Source organism: Cyprinus carpio, chromosome B6 (genome assembly GCF_018340385.1).
Source record: "Cyprinus carpio isolate SPL01 chromosome B6, ASM1834038v1, whole genome shotgun sequence".
NCBI lineage: Eukaryota > Metazoa > Chordata > Actinopteri > Cypriniformes > Cyprinidae > Cyprinus > Cyprinus carpio.
Genome location: NC_056602.1, coordinates 15,450,567 through 15,466,101, shown reverse-complemented (window position 1 = coordinate 15,466,101; position 15,535 = coordinate 15,450,567). Strand labels below are relative to the sequence as shown.

The window sequence follows — 15,535 nt, the reverse complement described above, 5'->3', positions numbered from 1 at the left end:
TTGTTGGGTTCATTTTACAAAGCAGTTTTTAAAAATATTTTTTTAAAGGCCATTTAATGTGCATTCAGTGAGTTGATGATGATTGAGCGATTTAAATAAAACAGCTTAAATCTTCAACTAGATTGATAAACGGATTGATTACATACAAAATACATAAGTATATTCCATATTGTTATCATATGGAGATATTCCCTGTAGTGAGTCTACAATAGACCAAAAACAAAGAATGGAATGGATTATATAAGCTTTTCATTAAACACCTGTCATCTTTTATGTAGAATTTCTGAAAGAGTTTTGACTATTTCGATTTACCAAAGTTTCTCATATTACAATTAGCAAATACAGTATCTTTATAAACACACCTGCATGTGCCATTTTCTGAGAAAATCTATTATCTTGCACAGAAATAGTCATTTGCTAAACTCAAGCAATATAGAACTGTAATAAAGGATACAGAAATAAACTGGAAAAAATGTCAAAACATTTCAAAGGAATTCTTCACGTGAATTCCTGTAAAGTGAAAGAATAATATACTGTAGGCCTATTTTTATTTTTCCTCAGAAGGCTTCACGTGCAGATAGCTCAGCCAAAACAAAGATGTAAAACAATCATTAAACTGTTATCATATTCTACTGCAGAAATCTCCATGTGCTATAAAATGCCTATCCATGAGCAATTCACCAGTTTGTATCTGTGCTGCTGCTTTACAGGCTCCTCATTTACATAACATAGGTCAAACAGATAACTGCTGATTTATAACTCTCACTAACAGCTGATCAGAAGTCAAGCAGATAATGTTCTCACAGTTTCACTAAAGAGTGTGAACTAGTTTCACCTACACCTATGCAAACCTGGTTTGAGATAAACTGGATTAAGCTTTGACTTGTTTTGATGAGTCCTGCAAGGGCTCACGTGTAAAATTTTACAGCTTAATTGGACAGTTATAACTCAAGGCTTTTTCCTGAGGTTTACTATTCTTGAGAAGACAACCTAATAAAAGCTAGTGTCCTGAATGGATATTATGTTTACATTACAGAGGCAAGAGAGATTACTATGAAAACACTTAAGATAATAAAACATTTTTGTGTATATATGTATATACATACAGTATATCACTGTGTGTGTGTGTGTGTGTGTGTGTGTGTGTATACATGCATACATGCCTATATATATATATATAAATGTTTGTTGGTGAGTTTTTTTTATATATATAAAATGTCCATTCTTATTCCAAGCGTTGACCATATTCAGTATATTAAGTAGAAAAGAATTAAAAAAATAAAATAAGAATAGTCAAATTTTTTTTTTGGTAATAAGACACTTTTATTGATTTTACTGATTTGGACCAACATGCTAGATGTCTATACAGTGTGAATGGTAAAGCTAGCTCTGAATCAATCAGGCTGGCTCCACTGAGCTAAAACATATACACAGGGAATGGCTGCACTCTTAAAAGCATAACTCACGCACAGACATTCACCCAAGGCTGATGTAGCGTTGTGTCAATCACAATGACTTCCGGTAGTACAGGTACACTGATGATATGATTTCATACATCTGCACCCCATTAAATTCAAATGAGAACCTCTTTTCAGAAAATGAAATGTAAACAAAACCAATAAATACCCCCATCCATCTTCCGTTAAGTGACATCTTTCCGAAGCTCTCTGTGATGTGAGAAAGCATTGGCACAGACAAATCTCATTTTCCCTTTAAGATTCCAAACTATCCAAAAACAGAAAGCAAATGTGTTTTACTGTGCTGGATGTGTCAAACAATTCAGTGGAGTTTACCTTCCATTCCAACTAAATGCTGCTGGATTTAGAAGGAAAAATGTGGCATTTCAACATTTTGCTTGGATTCAGGTTGCTGATGTCATGTGTTCCTACTCACAATTCCTTGACGTCACAAATAGCTAGTCATGACTTGTATCTGGCGTTATGTGAAGCAACTTTACAAATAGTTTATCTGTACAGAGATGTACGCTACAGTTTGAACTCTAAAGTGGTTTCAAGGACAGACGTTTGACAGCAATTTTGAAACATTTACATCTTCCTTTCTTGAAAAAGTGCATTAAGGATTCACATGAAATACGTTTCAAATAAATTGATATACTACACAATCTGTGTCCCCCTGGTCAGTTCACTACAATTTACTGGCCCAAAGAGCAGCTGTAGACATGAGTGGGTTCCTACACAAGGCAAACACTATAATGCTGCATAATGCTAATTCTTAAAAGTGAACTACAGTTATTTTTTTAAAGGAATGTCCCATCTTTGCATTTCTGATATTAAAGCCTTTTTGAAAACGACAGCTGACATATTTACAATAGGACTGGGCTGTTTGATGAATCAGTGTGGAAACTGCTAGCGTGCAAATGAATTATTCTAAACGATTAAAAATGAATAGCCAAGTTTAGATGCATGATTTGCTCCTGTCATGTTCATAGTCTTCTGACTATCTGCAATACACTAAATGCCCTAATTTAGTTAAAGAATAAGAAACATTCCACCAAAGAAAGAGAATCCTTTCTTGATATCCGGTTGTTTGCACAAGCTGTTTGCTTTCATTTCGAACAGGAAATTCTAAAGAAAAAATATGCTGTAAACATTCAATAAACTGTGTAATTAAGACACAAACTGTACATAGACAAAAAAAAAAAAAAAAAAAACATTCACACATAATTTGGAAAGGTTTTAAGGGATCTGAAATGACACATTTACACAAACTCACTTGGCCTGAAACTTAAAATTTCAAGTTTTGTCACAGCAAGAAAAAAGGCTAAAATAAGTTGATTTCATGAAATGCATTGAGATTCACATAATCTTGTGCACAGTAGACAGCAGGATTGAGATGATACTTTTAACATGCATGTTTCCTGTATTCTGTGGGTTATTATTTATTTGAATTTCCATCTTTCTTCCGAAATCCTGCTTTTTATGGCAAAATTATAGAATTTATTGTCTGCATCTGTTTTAGTGCTCATCCTTGTATACAAAAATACAAAACAAAGAAAAAATCTACCTCTCTACATTTTCAAAAAGTATATATGTTGGACATAGTCTACATTTTTGTTGATTTTTGCCCTTTACTTTTCGAATTTTTAGGATTTTTGGCAATTTTGTTACTAAAGTATACTATTTTACAGTTGAAATTGATGTAACACTGATTCCAACCAGTTACTAAAGTCAGATGGGAAGGCCAAATATCCAATCTGAAAACACAACTGGAGGCTAACCAAGAGGAAGCAACACAACAAGCATGTGGTGTAGATGATGCTGTAAATCAGATGTGAGTTATTAACAGGAACATCCGCCCTCAGTAGATGGAGGCTCCTGTGGTTTGTCCAATTTAATGTCAATCACTGGAGATTGCTGTTAAGGAATAAAAACTTAAGTACATCAAGAATTTACATCAGACAATGAATGTGAACATAAAATGTGAAGAAGAAAAAAAACAACAACTATAAGCAAAGGAGATAATGTTAAAGGTTTTTTTTTTTTTTTTTTTTTTTTGTGGGACACTGGCTATAGTTAAGACTTGTGATCTGTAATGCTTTATTTTAAATTAAGATTTATATTTAAAATTTAATTTTATGATCATTTGTAAAAACGAATATAAAGATGTAATGAGCAGGAACCTGAGAAGTACTGACCTCCCCTGTACCATAAATGCTTCTGTATTTACTATATTTGGCACCTTTATATCTACAGAAGGCTTTATACACAGCATAACATAACACAGAAAACAGTGTTTTGGCATATTAGCAGATAAGAGCTGAATATTTTGATAGCACTTATATATATATATATATATATATATATATAATATATATATATATATATATATATATATATATACACACACACACACACACACACACACACACACACACACACACACACACTTATTCGTTTTATTTATTGTGTGGAACGTCTGCCAGCAAAGGGAACGCGTGCCATCTAGTGGTCATCATCCGAAATGCAAAAAAAAACAAACGCTTGTAGGATTTCTTGTGAAGTGTCTTTCCAAACGAATTTCAAAGGAATGTTAATTGGTGTTCCTGAGAGGTATGTGGGTTTAGTGGGGCTTTAATACTTGTTTAGTCATACCAGCTGCTCCTGTTACGCTGACTCTCAGAAATGTAATGTTCACGAATGCTCATGTTTGCATTCATGAACAAATGGCGAAGTGGTGAGTGGTCTGATGTGTGCGTGTGTCGTTTGGTTAATGGCGTCCGCATAAAACGATTTGTTTAATTAATTTGATTAAATCTGCTGCATTATGCCTCATTCATATACTTTTATAATATAAAACCAAATCAGAGCTTTAAACACAGTGAGGATAACGTTAGATCTTGAGCTGAACGTTCCACAAGATATATATGTTCTGTTTCTGTCAGAGAATAGAGTCTTCCCGACACAATGTGTTTAAAATGCGTTAAATGCTCGCTGTTTACACTGGGTTCTACTGTTTCATTTCCCCAAAGTGCAATTAAGGTATACTATATGAATATTAATTGGGTCACACAGACGTTGCTCTGTAACCTCCTGAGAGCAGGTAGCATATGCATATTCAATAGTCAAGACTTTCTCCATAGTAGGTTTCCTTACTTATAGAATTAACAAACACCCCAAAATGTTTTAGCCAGTAGCCTACGATAAAAAGTCACATCACTTTATTAATATTAAAGGGATACTCCACCCCAAAATGAAAATTTTGTCATTAAATCACTTTCCCCATGTCGTTCCAAACCCATAAAACCTTTTTTCATCTTCCGAACACAATTTAAGATATTTCGGATGAAAACCGGGAGGCTAAGGTCCAGAAAAGTACGAAAAACATCCTCAGAATAGTCCATCTGCCATCAGTGGTTCAACTGTAACGTTATGCAGCAACGGGAATACTTTTTGTACGCAAAGAAGACAAAAATATTGACTTTATTCAACAATTCGTCTCCTCTGTGTCTCCTCTAGCACCATTTTGGAGAATATTCGCTGAATGCAAACTGCGAATGCTATTCTGTGTCAGCCGCGACACAAGGATACGTTTTCTACGTGTATTTATGCTTTGATTCAAATGAAAACAGCGCATTCATGCAGGGCGGCTGACACAGAATAGCATACGCAGTTTGCATTCAGCGAATATTTTCCAAAATGGTGCTACAGTTATTTGGAGAGACACAGAGGAGACAAATTTTTGAATAAAGTCGTTATTTTTGTTTTCTTTGCGTACAAAAAGTATCCTCGTCGTTTCATAACGTTAAGGTTGAACCACTGATGGCAGATGGACTATTCTGACGATGTCTTTCATAGTTTTCTGGATCTGAACAGTGTAAGTTACTTGGCAGTCAATGGGACAGTCACAAGACTCCCGGTTTTCATCCAAAATATCTTAAATTGTGTTCTGAAGACGTCATGTCATTCCAATCCCATAATAATTAATTAATCTTCGAAATACAAATTAAAATTTTTTAATGAAACCTTTGATATTTCTACCTCTGTGTTGCAAGTCCATGCAAGCAAAACTTTGCCACCCCTAAAAAGCTTAACCTGTGTGTATCTGCTTGACGTACAAGACCCAAGTACAATGAACTAAACCTTTAGTTTGCTTTAAAAATTTTCAACATCAGTTGTGAAGTTTGTAACTCAAAAGCAGAAGTGCTCCTAAACAATCAGTAGCTTTAACTGACTAAACTGAATGCAGGAAAGTGTGTTAATTAATTATTATGCCCCTTTTTACAAGATATATTATAAGTCTCAGATGTCCCCAGAGAAGTTTCAGCTCAAAATACCCCACAGATCATTTATTATATCATTTTGAAAATCCCTATTTTGAGTGGAAGCAAAAACAAATGTATCTTTAAATGCAAATGAGCTGCTGCTTCCAGCCCCCTTTTCTAGGCAGTGCTTTTACAGCTGATACTAGTGATGGGCAGTGTTGGGGACTACTTACATGTAACGGCGTTACGTAATTTAATGGCAAAATAAATGTAACTGTAATCAGTTACAGTTACTAAGACAAAATGTGTAATTAAATTACAGTTACTTAGGAAAATGTTAACGATTACAAAGGGGGTTACATTACAATACGTTATAATATAATATTATTGTATAATTGCATGCCGAATGTACTAAAGCGATTATTTCCAAATGCCATTCGATAATTAAATCTCGAATAAATCATGAATTTGTTAGTCATGACTGGCAATGCTTCGTCTTGCGTGTGCTCTGCCAGACGGTTTGGATCAGTAATCAATGCGAGAGAGAGAATGGAGTGAACTGTGGAAGCGCACAGGTGGAGCAGAGAAGCAAAACTACTGTTCAGGGTTTCAAGTGCAGGTCAGTTTCATTTGTAAATATGCTATTGTAGTTTAGTCTTTGTTTACTTAGTTAAGCAGCAGCAGCCTATTGCTCACCATCACTCAAAATACTGTATAAAGGACATCATCTATTGTAATGTTACAGTAGTAATTTAGCTGAAAATAATCATTTTATAATAGGTTTAGGGGGAGCCAGGGCAGACAACAACACAACCCTTATAAAAATTAACAATGATTTTACTTTAAATCCAAAGACAATGGTTACTATTGTTAAACCATGGTAACCACAAATTAAAAATTAATTTACAAATTAATTTAATTAAAAATAAATACAAATGGTAATCCATTTGCCAAAAAAAATGTCACCAACGTTTCAGGAGTTTAGTACACAGAATAGGACGTATGCTTATTAGATAACTGTATTTCAGCTGATGTATATGCTTTTATTTATTATTATTTTTTAATTTTTTATTTTTTTTTTCAAAACCATTGTTAGATGTAGTGTCCTGTAGTTATGCAAAGATTTGGTTTCAAAAAAAGTATCAGTAAACAATTTCTTATGATTTTAAATCTGCATTGAACTTCAGATCGATCTCAAAGTAAAAGGCGGTACTAAAGTCTGATTTTGTGGTGGATGTTTTCAAATTTAATCATCTTAATTCAAGTGGTGAAGGATTTTGAAAGTCTGACAGTGTTGAGCACTATTGTAAGATTAACCCTGCATGGTGTAAATGTTTGAAAATGATTAACAGTTGCAAATAAACATTCATTAGAAATTTAGAAAAGTAATCAAAAAGTAATCAAAAGTAATCAGTTACATTACTTTAATAAAGTAATTGAAAAAGTTACACTACTATTACATTTTAAATAGGGTAACTTGTAATCTGTAACCTATTACATTTCCAAAGTAGCCTTCCCAACACTGGTGATGGGAAGTTCGGATCATTTTACCGACTCGGACCTTTGAGTCTCGTTCAGCAAAATGAACAAATCTTTTCTCGAGGTATTTCGTTCATTTTATCAAAATATAATTAAAATGTTACGTGTTACTTCCCTAACATGTCTACTAGTACTTACGCAAACGTTGATCACACTACAAACAATACAAAACTATAATGCTATAAGAAACAGAAAAGATTAATTCATTATTTACTTGGGTCTTCAGTCTATGATTAGCTCACCTCTTATCTTATCTAAGTCTTCAGGTTCGAGTCGTTCTTTCATCACGTAACAGCCCCATAAGCTTTAACCTATGCAGTCTGAGCCGGAAAGAGAATTGATTAGTTCATCTATTGAGTCCTCGGATTTGAGTCGTTCCTTCATCACGTGACAGCTCCATAAGCTTTAACCATAGACTGTATAAAAGGCTTTAACCTATCGTTCGTTCTTTTGTCACGTGACGTGACAGCATTGGATAGAGATATTAATTTACAAGCTTCCTTACAAAAGGGTGCATATTTATCATCATCATCATCATCATTATTATAATTATAATTATTTACTCTTACAGTTACTGCGTTTCTGATCTCAAATAGTAGCTTTTTACTTCTAACAGTTTATAAACGTGTGAAGTTCTGTCATGATGGTTATTTTCCATACACTGAATGTTGTAACAAAGGTAATGAAGAGTTGGTTATTATTATTATTATGTCTCTTTCTGACTCAGACTGCATAGGTTAAAGCTTATGGGTCTGTCACGTGATGAATGAACGACTCAAAAAACCCAAAGACTCGAGACATGAACTAATCAATTCTCTTTCCGGCTCAGATTGCATTGACTGAAACAGGTGAACTACTAGACTAATTCCAGTACAGAACTTATAGAATATTGCGCATGCGTGACTGAACGAATCACTCCCCGAGACGACTCGTTCTTCCCAAGTCACATTAAAGATTTGTTCAGAATGAACAAATCATTCAAGAACGCCCCTTTACTAGCTGATACCTCAGATACTCTGCCAAAAACATGTTTGGTTTAGATTATCATGCTGAAATCATGCAGTTTAAAGCCATATTAGTTTATAAAATTCTGATATACGGTTTTCAGAGCACACACATCTGAAGCACATGCACAAAAAGCGCCTGTCAGACAGCATGCCATTACTAAACTAAGTTGGCTTTCATGTCTTATTGTGCTTAAACTGTCAAATACACACACAAGTTACAAAAACACACTCAGTTATGTCTGTGAAGGTAAACAGCTGGGAAAGAAATTGCATGTTTATATTAGATCTGTGTATTAAGTGACAGCACTGTAATATACAGTACCTATACTGCTGTCTACACTGTTAAAATGACACAAAGAATAAAATTAAAACCGAAAATTACTCACTGCTCTGGACTGAATAACACCCATAGCTGTAATAAGAAGAGATTTCTTACTAGAATGCTGCTTCTAAATGCTCTAGTGTGAAGATAAATATGGCGTATTGTGTGGCTCACTCTGGGCGGGGTCTCTGCTAATATGGCAGTGTCCGTCAACAGTTGTGGGCGGGGCTTGTAGAATGAGACATCACATTTGACGGGATTCTGTGAACGGCTTGTTCTGAGACACTGCTTATGATTTGTGGGGATTAAAAAAGGAACAGGTGGGTTTTTATCATTATGGTGGTTGTGTACACACACTGCCAATACACATTTATGTTCAAACTATGTTAAAGTGAATTTTGCATAATAGGTGCCCTTTAAAAGTCAAGGAGCAAAGCTTACCAACGTAAAATTGTCAATGGTCAAGCTGTTTTTTTTTTTTTTTTTTTTTTTAAATTTATGGTGGCTGGCTTAATGACCGGCTTGTACAGTCTAATAAGTTTTGATCTAGTAAGAACAATCTAATAAGTTTTGATCTAGTAAAAATCTAGTAAAACTCTAGTAAGCCTATTTCTATATAGTGTAGGTATACATCATATTATACTGGATCAATTTTAACTTAGTTTTATTGTGCCTCCAAACAAAGTTATAGCTGTAGGCAACAAACTGGGAATGAAGGGTTTGGATACTGCGCTTTAAAGTTGTCTCACCAGCATCAGGACACATGATCAGATTGCATTTCCAGCTGTAACATTCTCCTCCAATTATATTTATAGACATAACTGTATTTATTATGAAATTACCTAAAGTACCTCTACTACACACAAGTGGACCCAAATTTTATGCCTCTATTTTGTTCTCCATGTCTGTATGGATACTCAGTGCCGTAATATCTCGATGGCTCTTTGCTATTATGACTGCACACATGCAAACATACATGCATAGAACACAATATACACACTCTGCACCTGTAACAGGCCCCAAAAACAAACAAACCTTGTGTCATTCAAACTTACTGGACTGGAAATGTATCCTATTCTGCTGCAAAAATATTCACACAGATAATGAAGAGAGAAATGTTTCTTGTTACCATAGCAATAGATTTCCTAAAACACTAATAACAAGTGACTGAATGTGACAGAAAATGTAATGAGAGGAAAATAAATTAGCCTCAGAGTGGAACAAGGCCAATATTTGAAATTCATGGTTGAAATAACAGGAATGAGTAATCGAGAAGTATACCCACCAAAACCTCACCTTTGTAAATTACTACTATGGCATACTTTAAGTACTTTGGAACGTTCTAATGTCAATTCAACTTTAAAAGGAAGGTGAAAACACACGTTAATGTCAATGGCTGTGCATCCCATCCAGCTACAGGATTTTGGTGTAATCAGTCAGAAGATGCAGATGCAAACTATGCAGATGTTGACATGGACAGGTTGTATTACTATGCATGCACTTATTTTACATGCAAAACTATACAAAGTAAAAGACCTAGTAAACACATCCTACTTTGATAAAAATGGTTACTAACAATCAACATGTTATGTGTGGTGAAGTACTATAAGTTTAGTATTAAAAAAATGTTCAGTTTTATTTAATATTTTTTATTATTTTAAATTATTTCATTATTATTTGATTGTTTACTCTTGTTCTATAAACAGTTTTCCTACCATGTTAATTAAACACTGTTTTAGGAAAGATATGAAGCCATTAAAGGCATTAAAGACATTTTTACTTCAAACCGTCACTTCTGGCGAAAATACCAGTCTATAATTCATAACAATGCTTCCTCCAGTGAAAAAGTTACACCCCCTGTCATCCTCACATCAAAATCCTCCAACATATTTGAAATCCTTTGGACTATTTTTGCTTGTAAACGGTGCTTTTTCTGTGCATATTTCTCCTCTAATTCAGATAGGACAACTTTTTGAATGGAGAAATCAATATTATGGATAGAGGACTTTTAGTTGGAAGCAACAGTTTGAAGTTGAAAACAACTTGATGAATTTGTTTGCTACCGATGTAAACTGATGGACTGGGGTGGATTATTGTTATGTTATCAGCTGTTTGGATTCTCATTCTGATGGCACAAATTCACTGCAGTAGATCCACGCAAGTGATGTAATGCTAAATTTCTCCAAATGTGTTCTGCTAAAGGATAGCCTGAGGGTGAGTAAATCTTCAGAAAATGTTTATTTTTTGGGGCGAACTACCTCAGAACAAGCCACTATCAACAGATATTTTAGAATATCTCGGTGATGGTGCAGGTTATTTAATAAAAGAGTGGTTTCTAAAGGCCTCATATCCTTGCATGCACACTTGTACTTCCAAAATAATAAATAAATTAGTAACTGTAATTAATATTATCTTACACAATTATCTGTAACAATTTAAATAAGATTTCATCTTACCATTAGTTAACTACATCTAATAACTATGAGGAAAAAAATTAAGCATTTATTTTATCTTAGTGTTAATGTTATTTCAACATAATAATAATTAAAAAAAATTGTATCCTTTAATATCATTTAATGGATCTGAAGAGCCATCTGCGTTTTTTTTTAAGCCTAAAGTGGGCGGAGCTGGCTGTTGCCATCTTGGCAGCGCGTCACCACATGTCGCTCCTGGATAATCAAAAATGGGTAAAAAGGCAGGAGCTGGTTGCTGAAACCACACCCACCTAGCTCGACAGTGGTGACAGCAGCGGCAATCCACCTGTTACTCAAGTGGCCACGCCCTTAATTATGCATAACTTTAGGGGCTTAATATAATTTAAATGGATGAGTTATAAAATAAATCACCCTCCTCACAGTTGTCATGAAGGGCAAAATTAGCTATATAGACCAAAACCACTTTTTGTACCACGCTGTTACCATATTTTGTTCTGCTGTAAATGTGGCATTTTAACATGGGGAATCTATGGGACAAACTCCCTTTAGGAGCCAGCCTCTAGCGGTCAGTCGATGAATTGCAGTTTTAGTCACATCCGTGTTGGTTTCACGAGAAAGACTGGAAGGTTGCCGCTTGGTCAAGATACTGGATAACAAAACAGTAATCAGAGTTGGATACTTATGGAGGCTTATGACTTATGACAATCTGCTGTATCTTGCTGAGACCCTAATATTTAAGTGTTGCATTAGTCACAACAAATCTAAAAGGAAAGTAAAATGGAACAGAGAGGCTGTCCATCATAGAGCAATTACAAAGGTCTGTGACACAGCGAATGTCAGTAAACTGTTTTATGACATAGGCTGACCCTGTGTCAGTATCTGGAGTCCGACTCGACTGATATGAGACAGAGCTCTAAAGCCTGAGGGATGATGAGAAACTCTTGCAATATAACACAGAACTGTAACCTCATGCTGCCGCACATGCACCTCAACTCCTTGCACACTGCATTGTGTCTATATCAGTGATTCTCAGCTAGTGGGTTGTTGTGATCGAAAAACGTGTGGCATAGGGTCACAGAAACAAACTCATTTTTGGCCACCTCATTCTAGAAATTTTAATTTTTGGTAATAAAATAAAAACTAAAAAGAATATTCCTAGAATGTTAGAAATTGGTTCCAAAAGAGGAACCTATATTAACGTTAGGGGAATGTTTGGGTTCACATGCAATGTTTGGATTGTGCCAGAATGTGTCCTGCATGATAAATTATTGCCGGTATCTTCAATGAAATATTCAGTGAAAATTTGTGTCCTGAAGCAAAGCCAGTTGAAAGCCACTCCTGCTTGTGATTTGCATATGATACTGATTCTGCATCTGTGCCAGAACGAGAAGCAGCTGTTGTCATAATACGATGAGCTTCACTTTAACTTCTGCCTGTATTCATGGTGCCTTGATCAGTTACAATGCTTAAAACTCCCAGGTAAAAATCTTTTATGACATAAACGTCATAGTGTGTAGCATGCCCTCTTTTTGAAACATGTTATATCAACTACTTTTGTGACTTTAATAAGATTAAAGGGGTCATATGACATGATTTTGTGTTGTCCTTTCTCTTTGGAGTGTTGCAAGCTGTTCGTGCATATATAAGATCCGTAAAGTCACAAGGATTAAAGTCTCAAACCCAAAGAGATATTCTTTCTTAAAGTTAAGACTTATCCATTCCTTTCTAAAACACCTCATTTATACACGCCACCACAAATCTACATCACTGTGTTGGTAGATTTGCATAACACCGCCCAAATGTATACACAAAGAAAGAAGGCTTAACTTTTATTCCCGCTGTAATATTGTTGCCGCCGACGCCATGTCATTGAGGTGCGGTGTGTTTCCAAATATGGTAAGGGGCGTAACATTTCATTACACGTTTGAGGTATTCGGCCAATCAGAATGCACTGGATAGCTGGCCAATCAGAGCACACGACACTTTTCAGAACAATGAGCTTTGCAAAAATTTACGCGTTTCAGAAAGGTGGGGCAGAGAGGAACAACAATAATGTATGGTACATGGAAAATGTGTTTTTTGAACCTTTAACCATGTAAAAACATTGCATTACACCAAATAATGTTATTTTTAGCATTGTGATATGACCCCTTTGGTAAAAATGATACATAAAATCCTGTATGAGACAAAATAACAGTAAAGTAGGACTTGATGCCGCTGTGGGAGTACATAAGACAAAAAGAACAGGGAAACAATGTGCTAGAGGTCATATGTAAGAGAACTCCAATTCAGTCAGTTCTTGCTGATTTATATATTATTAAATGTAAAGTAGACTGCAGCAGAGTAACCTGATTACATACAGTAGTGCACTACATTTAGACATTGGATCTGAATTGTTGAATTGTTTTGGTTTTGAGCTCACTGAAAGGATACTGCCTTCTTTGCTTGTCTCCTGCATGCTCTCCATTCCTGGAAGAGCAGCTGCCACACGTCGAAACAGCTGCAGGAGAAAAGAGAGAATGCTGTTAGAGACTTCAGCTGTGACAGTAACCAGAACACTATTGTCTGTTAAGTCAGTGGGTAGCGAGATATGCTCTGCATGCATTTTAAAAGTCATTTTAGAAGAAATTATGCAATTGGGCAAAGAATTGGGTATCGACATGAGGGGGAAAAATGTCCACATAAATTGTGTAACAGGTTCAACTGGTCACATGAATTTGCTGAGTTGACCAATAGAATAGACCACTGCTTGCTTTGAAATAGAGTATGTAAGTATATATCAGCAGTATTCAATATTTTCTTGGTTATTTCCTTTATGTGGTTTACTTTACATAGAGTCAAAAATACTTGGAATGGTCGTGTGTCATACTGTGCAGACTTCTGGCAGCAAATATGAGCTGAACCATTTTTAAACCTGTTAAAAAAAAAAAAAAAAGCGATTTGGAGCAAAGTGGACTTTCTCTGGTGCACTGAAGCAGACATGCCCTGTTATATACACTAACAGAAATGAAGATCCAATGCAACTACTACTTTTCAGAATCACAAATGTCACAGACTAAAACACTTGCTGACCTTTAAAGCAGACTCTGTGTAGAAGATGATAAAGGGACAGCAAAAAGCACTTAGTCTGGCTTTGCCTTCTGAAACTTGCAGAGCATTACTAGCATACCGCTCCTAGCAGAGCAATTAATGGCCCACCACACACCTCCATTACAGCCATCCTCTATAAAGGGCTGTTCCCAGAAGCTATATGAGGCTATACTGCAATGATATATAGCCCCACTCACTCCCAATCATATCAAACAGGGCAGTTAGCTTATGTAGCCAAGACCAGCCCTCTCATTTCATGCCATCAATCACAGTGGACGAGCCACAGGGAAATGGGACACACTGGACCATTAAGCAGAAAGGGTCAGAAAAAAAGGCTCATTTTGTTAACTACCTTCAGGTCATTGTTTTTGACAGGAAAGACAGAGAAAGCCATAATCTAGCTGGGACAAAAACAAAAGAACTCAAAACCATTCCAATTAAGGAAAACACAGACAGACCCATGGCGTTTTTTTTTTTTTTTTTTTTACAAATGATGGTGTCCCCTACATAATGTTTTGGGAGGATTGTTAGTTTTAGCTCACTTACGGGTACAAATTTGTCCTCAAAATATGGTTAAGTAGCTCCACAAACATAAACACACTTCACTGCGTGTAAAAGAACCACTTCATTTGTTTTCAAATTAAGACTGAGAAGAAAATTAATCACTTTATTATACTATACTAAAGTATGGACTTTTTCAAAACTGAAAATAAACAATGTTCTTGCTATGCATCTATAATGAAACTTAATATTATTAGCAATGACACACTGCTATACAACAAATGACTCTATTATTATTATCATCATCATCATCAAAACTTGTTGAGCATTGTATTATTTACACCAGAGTTCAATTTCATCCTGGAAAGGATCTGACACCCTGTAATTCTTCAGTCAATGTTTGAGTCATTATTTTGCAATTACCTCTGCGAGGTAATCAGTTTAACTAATGTTGCTGTTATTGGAGAAATAAATAAGAAAATTTCAGTATTGATCGTAATCTCAGATGAATGCAGTTCCCTGCTCCAGACAACACAAGTCTGCAAGCAAACACATGCTCCAGTCAACCACACACACATACATGTGCAACAGTGTAAAGGCTTGGAAATGATTTCAGTTTGTAATGGAGACTGGAACAAATCATCTCCACGTCTGGTGACAATAATATGTTTTATCAGAGATTTAGAGTCTTTTAGTATTGTCTTGTACTGTCAGTGTTAAGCTCCTGTGAAACACTGATACATGGGGTTGAGAAGAATAAAGGCTTAGTGTCCAGTACAGCTGATGGAACAATGCACAATAATACAGCTTCTTAATACTATAAGCCTCATGTGTTTTGTGTATGTTTCAAACTGTAATTGTAAAATGGAATTCTGACTAAATTCTGATCGGAAGATGGTGTTCAAAGCAGTTGTAAAAT

At 35.3% G+C, this 15,535-nt stretch overlaps 1 protein-coding gene across 1 annotated transcript in view; it reads right to left on the bottom strand.

The window, feature by feature from the left end:
* Window positions 1-1,297: 1,297 nt before the first annotated feature.
* The window catches only part of rab6ba (RAB6B, member RAS oncogene family a), an 84,568-nt gene continuing 70,330 nt past the window's right edge, over window positions 1,298-15,535 (bottom strand). Inside the window, exons 7-8 of the mRNA XM_042725844.1 lie at window positions 13,459-13,525; window positions 1,298-3,364 (exon numbers count right to left, since the gene is read on the bottom strand). Coding sequence (XP_042581778.1) covers window positions 3,300-3,364; window positions 13,459-13,525 — 132 coding nt within the window. The 3' untranslated portion in view covers window positions 1,298-3,299. The remainder of the gene's footprint in view (window positions 3,365-13,458; window positions 13,526-15,535) is intronic.